Below are 17,816 nucleotides of genomic sequence, written 5' to 3'. Positions count from 1 at the left end.
CTCACCTAGGTGGTCTCCGCCTGCCCTGTCGCTCCGCCTCAAAGTAATAGTCGGGGGCCGTCAGGAACCTAGGCCCACCACTACCTGGGTGGAACCACCTGCCCCTTCAACCCCCAACATCGAAATCACTTGCGGGTACTCAACGAGCCGACCCGACTTTAGTCACAACATGTATAGCATGTATGTATAGCATATACCTGTGATCAACACCCGACGTGATCACGGCCCGATAGTATAGCATGGCAGACTGACAAGAATGTAGGGCCACTAATGATAATCTAGCATCCTATACTAAGCATTTAGGATTGCAGGTAAGGTAACAACAGTTGTAGCAACAATGACAGGCTATGCATCAGAATAGGATTAACGGAAAGCAGTAACATGCTACACTACTCTAATGCAAGCAGTAGAGAAGAATAGGCGATATCTGGTGATCAAGGGGGGGGGCTTGCCTGGTTGCTCTGGCAAGAAGGAGGGTTTGTCGTCGATGCAGTCGATCACAGGGGTACCGGCAGCGGTCTCGGGGTCTACCGGAAAGAAGTAACAGGGGGGACACAATAAATAACAGAGCAAACAAAGCATCACAAAGCATAACATGGCAATACGCGGTGCTAGGGGTGACCTAACGCAGTACTAGGTGCTACCGGCGAAAGGGGAAAGCATCCGGGAAAGTATTCCCGGTGTTTCGGGTTTCCGGACATATGAACCAGAGGGGGGAAGTTGCGAGTTTGCTATGTTAGGGATGTGTGGCGGACGAATGGGGTGCGCATTCGGATTCATCTCGTCGTTCCGAGCAACTTTCATGTACAAAGTTTTTCCATCCGAGCTATGGATTAATTTCTATGAATTTTAAAAGTTTTAATTATATTCTGGGATTTCCTGGATTCGTTTAATAATTCGAGTAAATAGCTAAATGGATAAGGATACCCAAAAGTGTACCCAGCCAAAGTGTAAATGAGGTTGACAGGTGGGGCCAGTCAACTGTCCAGTCAGTAGTTGACTGGTCCACGTTTGACTAGTCAACGGTCCAGTGGGACCCTTTGTCATACACTAAATTTTTAACACGTTCTAATTATCTATTTTAAATTAGCAATGGTCCCACATGTCATTTGTTATTAAGCTAATTAGAAACTAACTAATCCTAATCTAAGTCCAAATAGGGGCCGGCCTTACTGGGCAGAGCCCAGCCGGCCGGGCACGCACGCGAGCGAGCACGACAGCCCTTGGCAGAGAGCCAGCGTAATGAGCCAGGAAGTGGTGTGGCACACGGCCAGGGGGCGGACGGGGGGTTAGGGCGCGCACGGGGTGGCTCATCGGCGCCGCCGGGGACGGTGGCGGACGCGGCCGCGAGAGGATGGGCGTGGCCGGGAACGGCGTTGGTGACGGGCGGAGGCAGAGGGGACCGGAGCTGCGGGCGCGCGGGGCGTTGGTGCCGGACGCGTGGTTAGGGTCGTTCGAAAGCCTGCGGCGAGGAGAGACGGTTGGTGCTCGCGGTTCATGCCGGGGCGGCCGAAATCGACAGCGGCGAGCGCGACCGCCGCGGCTGCAGAGAAGCGGCTGTGCGAGCAAGAGGCGGTGGCGGAGCTCGCGTGTGGGGATGGGAAGAAGCTGCTGGCGGTGGTGGCAAGCGGGGGAGGCACGGGCCCAGGACAGGGCGCGGCCGGCGCGTGCGCGCAGGCGGAGCAGTCGCCGGCGGCTGTAGCAGCGCGAGAAACAGGGCAGCGCGACCAGCAGACAGGGGAGGACGCGCGCAAATGTAGCGGGCAGTGGGTCGAGGGCGCAGGCAGGGGATTCAGCGTGCTTGTGTGCAGCAGCAGCGGCAGGGCCACGAGCGGGCGCGCGAGCGTGAGGCGGGGCACGACAGAGACGCGGTGAGCACGACTAGGGGTACAACGAGCGGAGCTCGGAGGCGGAGCTCCAAGCACGGCGGCCTCGGCAAGTACGGGCGACTACGACGACGGAAATGAGGGGGAAAGGGGGAATCAGAGGAGGGCCTCACAGTGGAGCTTGTGGGCGCGTCGGGGAAGCCGGCGAAGCTCGGGAGGCGGCGAATCGAGGCGAGGTCTGTGGCGGTGCAGATGGGAAGAAGAAGATGATGGCGAGGCTTGGAGGAGTCCTGGCTCGGGACCGTGCTCGTGGACGATGCAGTGGAGGCGAACGAAGCTCTTGGTCAAGCTCCAAGCACGCGGGGGCGACGGTGGTCACGTGGACGGGGTCGGCCATGGCGTCGGAGGTTTCGGGCGCCGCCGAAATCAAGAGAGAGAGCGGGCGAGAGGAAGAGTGGGTTGTCTAGGGTTTCGGGGAGGGAGAGAGGGGCAGGGGATGCCCTTATGCGTGACGGGGAACCGCGGGATGGTCGCCACGCATCCACAACCGCGGCCATGGTGGTTCGGATGCATGCCACCACCCCCTGTGAACAGGGAGGAGGAGGATGGCTCCTGGTGGGCTGGGTCTGCACTGTGGCCACTAGGGCCCAGTGCAGCAGTAGCACTTCCTCAACCTCTTTTCCTTTCTAAAACTTTTCTATTTTATGCTTTTTCTTTTAATATGCACTCTTTGTATTTAACTAAGCCATCAAATGATTTTTGCAAAATATGGAACTTGGTCCAAAATTGGTGTTACATTTTTAGGCACTGCCACAAAAAGTTTGAGAGATATTTGAATTCATTTGGAATTTTGTTTCAATAGAAATGATAAAATTTGGGGTTGTTTGCCATAGTTTCGGATAGTTGAGGGCATCTAAACATTTATTTAAAAAATGTTGGTTCACCACAAATATTAACAAATGAATATTTTCCACATGATGAACATTTTAGTTTTAACGTTTGAAAACTTTTATCGTTTAACTTTAATTCAAACTTGAATTTGAATCGGTTTCGAACTAACGTGAGATTAACAACAGTAACCGAGGTGACGTGGCATCATTAGCGTGGAATTACTGTAGCATAATTATCCGGGTGTCACAATTCTCCTCCACTACAAGAAATCTCGTCCCGCGATTTAAGAGGTAGAGTAAGGGGGGAAGACTAGGTTACGCAATTCTAACGATTCTTCTCGGTCTTCGTTGCTCTTCTCAAAGAGGTCGATCCACCACGTTGATGTCTTCATTTCTCCACTTCAGGTCATCCTGATGAAGTCGGCATCCTTTCTCCGGGAACTCCATCGTACTTACGAAAAGGATAAGGGGTAGCTCCGGAAGAACGGAAGTCTACAAGGTGGCTATCTGGTTTATAACTTAGTGAATGTGATCGATAGTAACTCTCGAGTTGAAACTTAAGAAAATATCGAGAGAAAAGTAAGAAGGTAAATAAGAAGTTTCAAGCGGGTAGGCAATTGTTCGATGCCTGAAACAAGGCGTGGAAGGGGTATAGAGCAACGCGAGAAAGTATTGCGTCTGATACCAGAATAGATCACTAGGAGGGTGGCTCATGGTCTACATACGAAGCCAAGCATGGGGAATAACTTTGGAAATAGGGGGTGTACACGAGAGTTAGGTTTCGATCCTGTGGAACTGTGGGTTATGGGCCCACCATGTGGGTTAAAAGTAGGAACGGCGGAGACGTCTTGCGTGATCATGTAAGGAAGGCATGTCAGAGGATAGCCTATCATTTATGCCGGCAACAACATCGATACCGAGGGCGAGGGATGAAGAGAACCATTTTCCTGCTCGTCGAAACAAGGAGGACCAATAGGCAAAGTTCTCGTCCATCGGTGGTTACCGAAATATCATCAACAATAGTAACAGGGTCTTACTGACCGAGTTGTACACCATGGTGTTTACATAAGCAGGAGAATATTACTGCTTAGATCATATAGATCACTAATAAGGTTAAACAGAACAATGGAAAGGAAAAGGTGATCATCAGATTAAACAGAACAATGGAAAGGAAAATGTGTTTAAACACATATTTCGGGGATATATCCTTCCCAAGGACAAGCAGAGCATGATATCCGTGGCAGGATATAATTTAGAAAACCCTTTAGTTAAGGGGAGAGAAATTTCATGGCATTACCCATATAAAGGTGTTTGGATAATAGTTAAGGAAAATTTAGCATTGTGCTTCAAATGTTCTTATTGATGATAGGAGTACCACATACATGCTTCGAGATAGCATTGACATGGTCTTCAAGCAAAGGTCGGACTTTGCATACACAAAGGATTCATCAGGAACAACTTATGAAATAAGTCTTACGATTTCCTCATGGAAGAGTCGCTAAGCTTGCTAAAAAGGATACTATAACAATAGGTCCTCCGGCCAGGTGTGCTAGGCATGACATCACCTTACCGGTATATAAAGACCAATGTTATAACTCTTGGAAATATGTCCCAACCATCATATCTGACCGGGATTCGGATCTAATTGGTGTCGGGATACCTCAGACTCATGATGCCTGAGAAGGAAGTGGTGCAACACAATTTGACAGGATGGAGTTGCAAGATTCCTGGGAAATGAACTATGGAAGCAAGTTCTGAATCATGAGTTCATCATTTAACCAAGGAGAGGTCAAGGAGGTGGCTGATGAACTCAGCAACAATTCATTGGGATTTCCAAAATATGGATTTCCACAATTATGTGAACAAGGAGATAGCTTTTGTCAAATCAAATGATATAATGAGGTATGCTCGAGGGAAACATACATGATTAAAGATTGGTTGAAGGTGCACCCGAAATACGGACTTAGGTAGCACAAACAATGTTAGAATGGCGATTCGATAACCAATGGTCTAAGAATGAAATGTTGACCAGTAACTTCAAAGTAATAAGGTTATTAGAAGCTTTAAAATTATTGGTCCATTTGTCGGTATTCCTGTTAGGAACAACACGGGGACCAAGAAAAGAATGGTGATGTTGAAGTATCACTTATATCAAGAATTCTCAAGAGGTGGAGCAATGCTCACAACATTCTTGACATCAAATATGGTAATACTCCACGGTAGAACATAACATAAGTTGGATAGCAAGGAACTCAAGGTACAACACAAAACAAGAACAAGTTTTGTGTTGGAGGGAATGTGATAATGTTGTCGATGATAATCCAAATTATCAAGGGGCAAGGATGGTATTTCTCATCATGAATTCAATCGATATCCTGGAAGACCTCGAAATGTTGATCATGATCACGACACATTTGTCGAGAGGTTTCAAGAAGATGTAACCGATCGGCGATGACATCAAGTCAACAGAATGATGAAGCGAAAAGTTCTTGAAACCATAGGTACGACACAAACTTGAAATCAAGCTTGTTGTTCAAGGACAATTAATATGACAAGGAAGATCGACGTAAGATTAGCTCTCCATTGAAATTTTTGCTCCGGGAAGAAGGACCAGGTAGCACAGTTAAAATCGGCATGACAAGGATATAGTCAAGCAGGCTAGGAATGACGTGATCGAGTTCAAACTCGTAAGTAATGAAGGTTACCAAGTGCTGATTAATCACGGTGCGGACTTGAGTCAGTTATTGGTGTCTTTGAGTGTTTAATAACTCAGAGCCCGTGAAAAATTGGAATCAATGAGAATGCAGCTCTTGATGAAGAACTCATAAGAAGTTATGCGGTTCCATGATAATCTCGAGATACCAGGGGGGTAATACTCGACGACAGATCAAAGTAGAGGTTGGACTAGGGTAATGCTCTGTAGAAGACAAGGGCTCAAACTTGCACGAGAAATGGAATCAAGGAGAAACATGGTCGGAACCACGTCCACGGATACAAGATGAACTTATAACAAGCGGATAATTATTTTAATAGAAGCTTCCGTGATAAGGTATACATCGGTTCCATGGGCATGAACACAGGGTTCAAGGTCGAATCCCACTTGTTCAACGTATAACCTTTCATTCACCTCTCATATTTCGAAAATAACATTAGTTGTTGAAATTTTTACCTGGTGCAATACCAGATAAGTATGACCCGTGAAATCTTTCGGGTTCACACGGATTAGGGAAGGCATAGGTTCAACACATCAGGGCATATTACGAACATATACCACAAACTTCGGAGTAAATAATACAAGCTCGAAAGTAGAGCATGGTTCACAAAGCAGAGGATACAATTTACCAAAGGCATTATATACCCATGGAAAGGCTCACACGGTTATTCAATATGAAGGACACGGTCGGATAAAATCCGACAAAGGGTCTGGTGGTCCACAAGGGATCTGATGTGAGCATCGGTACTCAACCAGAGGAAGAAAGAATGCAAGAAGGTCAGATTATAGAAACAACTAACTAACTCAAAGCTCAATTGCAAAAGAATTAAGATTTCCAAATCAAGGGATCAGAAGCAAACACTCTGATTAAGGATGGATAAGCTGACCAGGCTTAGGGGTACTGTCGGTGTCAAAACCGGCGGATCTCGGGTAGGGGGTCCCGAACTGTGCGTCTAAGGCGGATGGTAACAGGAGGCAGGGGACACGATGTTTTACCCAGGTTCGGGCCCTCTTGATGGAGGTAAAACCCTGCGTCCTGCTTGATTGATATTGATGATATGAGTATTACAAGAGTTGATCTACCATGAGATCGGAGAGGCTAAACCCTAAAAGCTAGCCTATGGTATGATTGTTGTATATAATCTATCGACTAGCCTGGCCTCGGTTTATATAATGCACCAGAGGCCTAGGATAACAAGAGTCCTAGCCGAATACGCTGGTGGGGTGGAGTCCTTGTCTTGATCGCCAAGTCTTGTGGAATCTTCCTTGTATGCGGCAACTGTCCGAACTGGCCCATGAGTATGCGGCCATGGGGGTCCTCGGCCTAATCCAACTGATCGCGAGACAATGTGATGAGTACCCCCTAGTCCAGGACTCCGTCAGTAGCCCCCTGAACCGGTCTTCAAGTTAGGGACGCTCCTCGATTCTTCCGAACTGTTCTTCATCTTCAGTTGACGGTCTTGAAAACTGGTTCAACAAATCTTCTCATCTTCGATCTTGAGGATCACCGAAATGCATTCGGCGAGTTTACACGTCGGGTATCCGAGGAGCCCCTTTAAGTTTCCGGCCTTTACCAATGCCTGGTTATTTCTATGCCACACCTTGGGTTTGAAGTTGTTCCCGAGAGGCAGTGTCCTCTTGCGTCTGAGCTCTAACGCCGGACTGCATTCAAGGTATCTTTTGCGGCCGAGCACCAATGCCGGACCGCTTCCAAGCTCCAACGCTGGAATGTATCTGAGCTCCAACGCCGGACCGTATCCGAGCTCCAACGTCGGACTATATCCGTGCTCCAACGCCGGACAGTGTCCCAGCTCCAACGCCGGACTATATCCGAGGTGTCATATCACCTTGGTTCAAAAACGTTGAAGGAGTTTAGCCGAGATTAATGCCGGAAATGCCCTCTATGGAGCCAGCCACTAGCGCCCGAGCTTTATGCCGGTCTGCTTCTGAGGTGGTGCACCACCCCAACAGTGGGCCGATTTTTTGTCAGTATTTTTTATTATTGCAATTTATTCTCTGCCGAAATATATGGCCAGTAGCCCTCAAGGTGTGTATCGGTCTAAAACCGGAGATGCACCTGAAGGATGATGTAAGACCGCTGATCCCAGTAGCCGCTGAGACTCAGGTTGATTTGCAAAATCGGCCTGAGGATCAAGTCCTAGCTCAGCAGAATACTTCGGGACACAAAAAGCGGCGTGCTTAGTCCTCGAGACTCAGGTTGGGTGCGGCCGACCAACCTGTGGATCAAAATCTCCTCGGCAACTGTATTGCACTTAAAATTTTCTGCATTGAACAGGCAATGCAGTAGCCCCCGAGACACTGGTCGGGTGGCAACACCAGATCAGGGGATCGATGTGCCCCTTTAATATTTGTAAATAATAAGCCCGAAGCCCAGTAGCCCCCGAGCCTTAATGCGGGCAAGGGTGGCCGAATTAAGAATCGATATCCATAGTAAAATCACAAATTATGTGTAATGACTCTATGCATCTAAGTACTTTACGTCATTAATGCTCGGATCCGCATTGTACAAAACTTTGTTGACCGACCATCGGCTTCCACCTCCTTGGCCAGTAGCCGAGGAGTGTTTGTCCTACTTTATAAAGCCTTTATGAGGGCAAAGGTTTACGACAAACAAGGCAATCTGGCCATGCGGTTTTATAAACAAAGGTACGCAGAGAGATATGTTATATTACTGTTTAACATAACAAATGTCTTCCAAAGAAAATAGTCCCGCTATCGGTTCCTTTCTTTGGGTTGTCATGCTAAGCATGATCATGAAACCTCAGCTCTGATGTAAGAGCAAAGTATCGAGGATTTAGTTTGAGAGGCCAGTTAATAGCCCCCGGTAGTGTTCGGCGACAGTCGAGGTCGAGCTGTAAACACTTCGGCCATTGTTATGAATGGCCCGTTATTTAACACAGTCATCGGATTGCTGACCAGTTTACGCTTATTGTGACAGTCAGTTTTCGGCTTTCTCCACTGAGGTGCTTAACCATGTGAGCTGGAAGCACAATCGCAGTGGTTCTCCCTTTGCACGCCTAGCCGAACAAAGCGGAACGTAGGAGGCAAGCGCAGGAGCCGGGCAACCCAACTATTGACCGAAGACACAATTCGAAACCGATGCATATATAGCAATATCCGCGAATGTTTTTGCCGAATCTCTAAAGGTGTCCGGCGTTGCACTGCAAGGCTTGTGCTGAAAACACACAAATAGTTTTAAAATGCCAAAAGCTTGGAAAACCAAAAAAGTCAGTAAAAACTTGACGTCCGAACAAGATCAAGTGTTCGGTGCCAATCCGAAAATTGGCCTTAGCAAAAGAAGTGCTTCTGTCGTGCTTTAACATGATACCTCCTATCTCAAGACTTCAAGCGGGTCAGACTACGGCTTCAACCTCCTATCCCGAGGGCGGAGTACTTCTCATTAGGCCAGTTTAGCAAACTAAACTCTAGCAGCTTTGAGAGAGAAATTAGGCTCCCCGGCTAGTGACCACACGCTCGTGTCGAAAAAAGGAGTGATAGATAATAATAATAATAATAATAATAATAATAATAATAATAATAATAATAATAAAAACTTTGCAACGACTAAGAAGAAGAACACTTATCGTAAAACGGCTCATATAAATTTAAGAGCCCACAAGTGACTTGGGTAAAAGAATGATTGCATGTACCGAAGTACTTATATCATATCTATGTTCAACCGAACTTTAAACGCGTCTTAACCGACCGTCGGCTTCTCCCTCTTCGGTCAAGGACCGAAAAGTGTTATGTACTCCATCTGTCGAGAATATCGACGGTGTTTCCAATAACCAGGCAATCAGGCCATAAGGTTGTAACAGACAAAGCGCGCTCAGGGAACTTATGCTATATTACTGCGAAGTGTAAGAAGCATCTTCGAAGAAAATAGTACCCCCACCGATACCTTTCTTCGGTGCTCATTGTTATTATGAGACTTGTGCAATAGATTTTTTGTACTCATGAGTTCGATTGTGTGTCGACCATCATTGAAAACTATAAGAGCGCTAGTTTTCGGCTTCACCCAGTCTGAGGTCCGGCTCGGATGACCCGATCGTGACAATCGCAGAGGTGCTCCCTTTACTCCCTAGCCGAACAATCGGGAACGTAGGGGTAAACACAGGAGCGAGGCAACGCAGCTTGCAAATCGCTTAAGTCAATATGGTGCATATTGTGGCGTAATACACGAACAAGGAACGAAGCCGTACAATTATAATCATATGCAAGGGGAAAAGCTTCATGAAGGAAGCCCCCAAATGAATTGGGTATTTGAATTTATGTGTCACAAACAAAGTTTGGACAAGGAAAAAAATTTACAAGCAACTTTTTTCCAAAAAAGTATAATGCTTGGTTGAACCGAACACAGGTTAGAAATTAAAGCTTTGAGCATGAAAGCGACTTAGCTGGTTAATGTGTTCGGTATTGATGACGTGGTCCGAGCTTGATGCGGGGCAAGGTTCCATCCCCCAAGCCGGTCCCGAGGTGACGGAGCGGAGAGATCGACACGCCGAAGTGGTGACATAGCACGGTCAATGCGGACCGGCAGAGTGACACCGAAGTCCCCGGATCATTTTCCTGTGCACAAAAAATAGTGCAAACCGGAGATAATAGTAATAATGATAATTAAAAAAATCGTTGCATAATAAATAATTTATGCAAAGTGAGTAATAAAATAAATATGGCCTGGCACCGAAGTCAATGTCGATGCAGGGCGTCGGCGTGATGCGGTAAAGGCGTGGCAAAGCCTGAATTCGCAGGTCGGTCCGAGCTCCGAATGCGGCGTTCGCCGGACTATGTACAGAAACTGACCGAACCACCATGCGACTGTCGTTAATGCGGCCATCATTTGATAGACCTGTGTACATATGATGGACAAACCAGAGTAATAATTCCTTGGGAAAAATGAACCCAAACAAGCAAAAAATACTGGGATTAATAGCACCTGGTTTATTTGTTGTAGCAATCTGAAGGAAGGTGATTCCCAAAATTGGGACTCGCTCCGCACACCCATTGCCTGATGGGCGATAAAACGACGGCATGGCAATGCTGGCAAAGGTTGGCTCGCCAAGGCAAAGCCCTCGGCCCAGCTAACGTGACGGAGCTGGTCGGCTAGTGACGCCGAAGTGTCCGGAGTAGGTTGATGAAGAGATGGCGAAGCCCCCGGTCCAGCCGAGATGTCGAAGCCTCGATGTCAGCCGATGAGTCGAAGTAGGTCGGTGTGATGGACACCAGTTTGAAGAAGCAATAGTGCGGCCCTGTCGATGCAGGTCGTGACGTGGTCGATGCCGGCTTGATGAAGCGACCGTGCGGCGATGCCGGTATGCCCGCTTCGTGTAATCCGTGGGGCGGCGATGTTGGTGATGATTTATCCTTCGCGATGTCGTACTCTTGTTCGGCTTGCCGAGATGATGATCCGAAGAAGTTGAGCTCGGCTCAACAAAGTGACGACGTGTCTAGCGCAGGTCGGCAGCTGTGGAGTAATATTGCCGGACTGGTTTGACACCAGCATGATGTTGAAGATCATGTTCAAAAGATCTTAAAGTTAGTGGGATGTGATCGGGAACAAAACACAATACCCCATACAAAACTTCCTTCAAAAGGGATGTCCGAAATCCCGTTCATAAAAAAGACGAACTCGGGTCGGATTCGTTTTCACGCAGAAAACAGATCCGAAAAGTGATGCACTAATCAGAAGGTTCCCGGAGTTTGGACGGTCGGATCGAGATGAAATTTTGAGAGATGGTAGATATAGGAATTCTGCAGCCGATCAACGGTTGGATCTTCAAAGGACGTCCGAGCTAGAAGTTGGACACCACGCCCTAAACTCATCCAGATTCCCGTCCAGATTTGACAGGGCTCCGGTATATTGTGGATTGCCAGAGATTCCTCCATCGGAACTCGACGAAATTTTCCAGGGTTGTTGTAGACTCAATTCTGCACAATTCCACCAAAGCGATCGTCAAAGCGATACTCGAGGAGATGGTGGCGACAGATACGAGTTCGCTGTCCAGAAAAACAGCACGGTCGCTTGAGGGCAATGTTGACGTTGAGCCCCCGAGCTCCATGGATGATTCCTCCGTGATCTTGATAGAGATCGGAGTTGATGTTTGATGAAGGCCCTTGTCCGAACACGGGGCGCAGTTCTTGGTCGAACCAAGGTGACCAGTCGAGCTGGTGACGAAGATGCCGAAGTTGCAGTTGATCTGCAGGCGAGTCATCGATCCTTTTGTCGATCACACAGCGGAACTCTCAATGAAAGCACCAATGTCGGTGTTAAAACCGGCGGATCTCGGGTAGGGGGTCCCGAACTGTGCGTCTAAGGCGGATGGTAATAGGAGGCAGGGGACACGATGTTTTACCCAGGTTCGGGCCCTCTTGATGGAGGTAAAACCCTATGTCCTGCTTGATTGATATTGATGATATGAGTATTACAAGAGTTGATCTACCACGAGATCGGAGAGGCTAAACCCTAAAAGCTAGCCTATGGTATGATTGTTGTATATAATCTATCGACTAGCCTGGCCTCGGTTTATATAATGCACCAGAGGCCTAGGATAACAAGAGTCCTAGCCGAATACACCGGTGGGGTGGAGTCCTTGTCTTGATCGCCAAGTCTTGTGAAATCTTCCTTGTATGCGGCAACTGTCCGAACTGGCCCATGAGTATGCAGCCATGGGGGTCCTCGGCCCAATCCAACTGATCGGGAGACGATGTGATGAGTACCCCCTAGTCCAGGACACCGTCAGGTACAATTGATGGCAATTTGATTGGGCGAGATCCAGCTCATGTTAAAAATGACGTTTGAGGCGGAAGGATGAGTTCTAGGGTCCGATTGAGGATTGCGTGCATTCGCAACACATTGAATCAATGGACTCAAAATGATAATGACAAAGGATGACAATAAGATTACCAGACTTATGGGATTAATCCTAATGCAAGAAAGCAAGAATTTCAAGAGCAATAGGCTGTTGAGGATTTTCGAAAGGTCGAATGGTATTTCGAAGTCTTATGTGAAATACATGAATCAATTGGGGATGAGCGGATATTCGATAAGTGCAAGGAATTATCCGTAGGGGTAATCTCGTGGCAAAGAACTGTAAGGCAGTATGCACAAAGTATTCTCGGAACAATAGAGAGAATTTCGGGGTATCTTGTAATAACAAAATCAACGGGGAATGATTGTATGAATGGAAAGTGTATGTTATTATCCATAGGGGTTTATCGATGGAAGGGAAGTGCAAAAGTGATAGCACAAAGTCTTGAGAGAACATCGTGGAGTATCTTCGTAATCTTCCGGTGCAGGAGGCGATCATCTGTGATAAGGGGCCCTCCGGGAAGAAGTAGTTACGAGAACCTAGAGTTAGAGTTAGTAATTCATTTTAACCTGAATAGAAGAGAGATCAGAATCCACTACAAGAAATAGGTCAACTTGTGACCTTGACTATTGGTCACTGAAAGGTCATTGTTTTTCATTTGCGACCTTTTTGTGACCAAAAACAGAAGGTCAAAAGCTGGCGGTCATAAACTGAAATTAACGACCTTCTCTATGAGAAGGTCATAGACGTTTACGACCAAAATATGCCTATTGTTTTGTTTTGGTCACTAGCAGCCTCCCCAGGCCACATAAGCATCCGACGTGGCAATCTGATGTGCCACAAGAATCAGCCCGGTCCAATTCGATTTTCTACATGGGCCTAGCCCAACAATTCAGCCTTTTAAATGTATTTTTTTCCTGCCAGTTACATAGGCCAAGCCCATTTCAGCATTTTAATTATTTCTGGGCCGGGGCCTTTTAACATTGTTTGGGCCATTATATTTTGGGGCTGGTCCCATTTGTCATCTTCTCACACATTAGGCCCACTTGACAGAAAATTCAAAATTGCTCAGATTATTCTCATAAGTGGGTCCCACAAGTCAGGTTTCCATTCCACACATTTTCAAATCACATACATAATCAATATTTCAAACAGAACAGTACAAATGTAGTTCATCAAATAACACTAACTGAGTCTACAACAATCTGTACATAGTCTATTACAACCCAAATATGCCTACTATTACAATATAACAATATTTACAGTCTATTACAGTCAAACAAAAGAGACGACTCTTTGCTAAGTAGGGCTATCCGGCTTTGAACTTTAAATTTCATAGACCTCCTGTTCGTCAATTGCAAGCACCATGCACCTTGGTTGGACATGAAGTGCTTGTCCTCGGTTACACCATGCACCTTTGATGAAAGAGCTATGGTTGATCGCTAAAACATGTGAATATCAGAAAGATCTATTCAATACAAAAAGTAAATCATGACAATATGTCAGCAGTAATAAATATAGAATCTGAACAAAAAACTACTAGTTAGAATTATTTTTGTCTTGGTAAGGTATAAGAGCAGCAGGTAAAGATAACATGAACAGATTGTTTGATCAGATAAGCTATATGATTGTATCAACACATGTCTAATGCATGGTACAGGTCAAATCCATTATATGAGACATAGATAAACCAGTAGTCTAAGATTAAAAATTCTGTAGTCTAAATCAGTAGCAATTTAACAGTCTGTAGTCTAAGTTTCCAAGCTTGTCTACTAAAGAAATTGTATCAACTTAACAATTAGTCATGCATAAGTGTTTGACATCAAAAACATACATAAGTGCATTCTCGAGATTGACAATTAGGATGCATGCTCTAAACATACAGAAGTTCTACAGAGCAGCAGCAATGGCATCACAGTTGAGTTGCCAGACCAAAACAAAGCCATGTATGTATGTATGTAACAAAATCAGCCAAACTGAATATGCATCATCAGCTGATTAAAAGCAGTGGATAATAGTATAGTTCATCAAATGATATGGGCAGCTAGCCAAGTTTCCTAATGGGAAGAGCTCACAAGAGCAGACAAAGAAATGGATAAATGCATCTGTTTCTGAAACTACATGAGACTTAGAAGCACATTGACTTCAGGCATTCAATCAAATGGCCTTATAATACCAGACAAAGAGGAGTTGCAATGGTATGCACTTATCACATCTATAGGAACCATGCTTAAAATCCACACATACATATACATATCCCAATAGAACAGAGCTAGTAAGCAAACTAGCAGCCGTGCACTTGATGACCTGCCCTGCACACTCTTAGTACCTAAATAACTTGCATTCCACAAGAACGGCAGATGTACAACTTTTAAATTGGATATATAATTTTAGTTTTTCTCGGAAGCATGCTTGGAACCCACATGATACATATCTATGCATATATCCCCATACAACAACAGAACCAATACAGCAACTAAGCCTATAAATTTTTTGCAGCTAGTACTACCTACCAAGCTGGTGACTGCCTCAGCCATAGTACTGGAGTAGAAAATACAGAAGCAGTTTTCAGCTGGCAGTAAGACACAGCGCAGCCAAATAAATAGTTGCATCATATGAAAATTTGCAACTAGAGGAAGAGAAAGGGGCGCAGGGGAGGAAGGGCGGATGGGGATGGGGGGATTACCAAGCCCTGGATCTCCTCCCGGATGATGTAGAAGGGGTCATGTGCGGAGCTCATGGCAGACGCCGAAGGTTGGTAAGGTCGGCGAGGGGCAGCTGCTGCCTCCGAGGACGCAACCGCAGCAACAGCATCTCGTTGCCTCCTCCCGCTCCAGCTCCGGGGATTGCCGCGGTCCGGCCAGCTCGACGAAGCGCCGCGCATCGAAGCATGCGCGCGCGCGCCGGCGAGCAAGCCAGGTGTAGTGGTTCAGCGAGATGTCATGGACCTACAAAAACAATTAAAGAGAGCAAATAATAAGGTAACATCACCAATAAATTGCAGATTTTGAAAGCAACTATAGTTATTCAGAAAACATGGTTGCTGCAACTTTAAGCCAAGCAATACACATTCATGTCAAATATACATGTGTAAGATACTAGAAGCATTTCATTGCATATCTAAGTGTACTGCTATAATTTTACGCCAAGCAGTGCACTAGTACATCAATTACACTAAGCCACAGCCCACTGTTTAAAAAAGTATTTTATCATCATTCTTCAATAGCTTGAATTTCAGAACAACCACTATTTGTATTTTAATGAAAAACACCCCAAGCAAATAACAACAGATGGGCATTAAGACAAAAAAATGGCAATCGCAGCATCATGTTTCAGCAGTTTCAGCAGCAATGCAGTACAAATCCTTGTGTAGCACAAGCAAGAGGACCATGTCCTACTCCTAATTACACATGATGCTGCTATACACTCATCAACTTGTAGATGGCAACAGTGAGAGCGGCGCTTACTTGGAAGTGCTAATAAAGCGGCAGGTATTATTCTAGGGCCGCTGTATTCGTCTCTAGGGCACAGAAAAAGCAAGCCAAAGAGCTAAACTTCAGTCCCATTACAGAATGAAAATTCCATAGTACAAACAATACAATGATTATCATAACATAAACTATATTGTCTGAACAAACATTTTAACTCCCATTGCGCTAGAGATAAGATGACATTTTGGATCAATCAGGAAAAGGTAATGCATTCATCAATAAAAAAAATGGCAGCAAAAGCAAGCCTAAGAGCCAAACTTCACACTGAGTTTCCAATCCAAAACCTTACACTATAGACTGGACTATTACATTGACCATCCTAACATTCAGAGCCAGAAGACACCTTGTCCTCCCACAAGTAGATGAACCAGAGGTTGGCCCCCTGCTTGTCCACCTTGTAGACCTCGTACCAGTGCTCAGCCACCTTCGATCCAAGTGCTCCGAACCCGGTCGCCAGCACGACACCTGCAGGCAAGGCAGTAAGCTACGGATCACAACAATATGCGTCGGATGGCAACAATAACATCAACAAGTAGAAATAGCAGCATGTCAATCAGTGTATAATCAATCAGTAAGCACAAATAGCAGCAGCAATCATTCTCTCAATCACAAACTACACTAATCAGCACCCCTCTCTCTCAATCTAAATAGCAGCAGCGAGCATGGCAGGAGAGTGAGTTGGTTATCCAACGGGAAGTCAGACCAATATGACATGGAAAGGAATCATCCAGTACCAGCAAAGAAGTAACATACAAACTGTTGTGCTAGCTTCCTTACAAAATGGTATGTTGCCAACTGATTATGAGAAATAAGTAGTACAAAATGAATCTGTCATGAAACCTGAAACTAGACCAATAGGGCATGGTACCACTAGCAAAGAAGCCACAGACAAAGCAGATTACTATCCAGATGAACAATCATGAAAGGTGCATCTCCAACAAAGTAGAATTAGCTAATTGCTGAGACATAGATATGCTGAAATCCTAAGTATAGCATGCATTTTCCACTTCATACCAACTCAAGGAATGCAGCTATGAGCTAACAGCAAAGAATTCATGGAATGACGCGCACCAGCAATCCCCAACCACCACCCGATAAATCCCAGGATGAGGATAGGACGGAAAGCAACGGGAGGGGGTTTGGCGCACCGGGGAAGAACTTGCCGACGACACGGACGACGGGCCGGTCGGATCTGTCCACGCCCTGCACGCGGACCACCTGGAGCTCCTCGAGGTCGGAGAAGTCGTCGCCGAGGTCGTGGACGCAGTTGTGCAACTCCTTGCGGTCGACAGGGGAGGCGAGGAGCGCCGCGCCAGCGTCCACCGCAAAGTCGGAGCCTATCACCATAACGAAGAAGTCGCTCCCCCCGCCGCCGCTGCCGGAGCCCGATGCGAGCACCATAGCCACCCCTCCTGCTCCACGCATCCCCTCGTGCAGACGGAAGTCCAGATCGACGCCGTGGTGTGATCCGCGCGAGATCCCTCTTCTCTTCTGATGGGAGGAGGAGAGGGAGGGGGCGGCGAGTGTGGGGGGGAAGAGACCGGGAGCGGCGAACGGCGACGAGGTCAGACGAGGCGGGGGGTGGCGCCGGCGAGGTCAGGCGGGATGGTGGGTGGCGGCGGCGATGTGTGGGTGGGAGGGTGCGGTCGATGTGTGGGACGTGCGCGCGGTCGATGAGGGGGAGGATGGAGCGGAGGGGAGGGCATCGGAGGAGGAGGTATCTGGATCGAGGAGAGGGGCGGCGGGGGAGGGGTCTGGATCGGGGAGATGGAGACGGCAACGCTTGACCTAGGGTTTCTCGGGAAGGAGGGGGTCGAGGGAGAAAGGGAGAGACGCTGGATCAGTAGGAGGCGGACGGCTCAGATCGAATACAGTGGGGTGATCCGTGTGCTGCATCCTGATTGGTTCGAAAATGAGCTATTAAAAATTACTCTTCTTAGTGTTAAAAACAAGGGAGGTTTGTGAGGCACCTACCAAAAATATTTTGCAAAATGGCATCACTAAAATTTTCACTTAAGTTAGACGACCTTTCATGGATGATCATCAATTTGATTGCATTTTCGATC

The 17,816-nt window shown here is 46.6% G+C and overlaps 1 protein-coding gene across 3 annotated transcripts; it reads right to left on the bottom strand.

Moving 5' to 3' along the window:
• Positions 1–13,378: 13,378 nt before the first annotated feature.
• On the bottom strand, positions 13,379–17,527 carry LOC125510004 (uncharacterized). 3 transcript variants are annotated; one of them, XM_087521330.1, is made up of 4 exons: positions 16,899–17,527; positions 16,094–16,215; positions 14,946–15,207; positions 13,379–13,727 (listed from the first exon to the last, which is right to left on the bottom strand). In XM_087521330.1, the coding sequence occupies exons 1-3, from the start codon at positions 17,173–17,175 to the stop codon at positions 14,983–14,985; spliced, it is 624 nt and encodes a 207-aa protein (XP_087377456.1). In that variant the 5' UTR covers positions 17,176–17,527; the 3' UTR covers positions 13,379–13,727; positions 14,946–14,982. The 3 variants fall into 3 exon arrangements, with proteins under 3 accessions (XP_087377456.1, XP_087377457.1, XP_048531047.2); XM_087521331.1 differs by having other exon boundaries at positions 13,379–13,688; positions 16,899–17,526; XM_048675090.2 differs by having other exon boundaries at positions 13,379–13,701; positions 16,899–17,525.
• Positions 17,528–17,816: the final 289 nt, after the last annotated feature.

This window comes from Triticum urartu, chromosome 5A (genome assembly GCF_056163025.1).
Source record: "Triticum urartu cultivar PI428250 chromosome 5A, HENAU_Tu73, whole genome shotgun sequence".
Lineage (NCBI taxonomy): Eukaryota > Viridiplantae > Streptophyta > Magnoliopsida > Poales > Poaceae > Triticum > Triticum urartu.
Note: the sequence above shows the minus strand (reverse complement) of the source record. Positions and strands in the feature narration are given on the sequence as shown.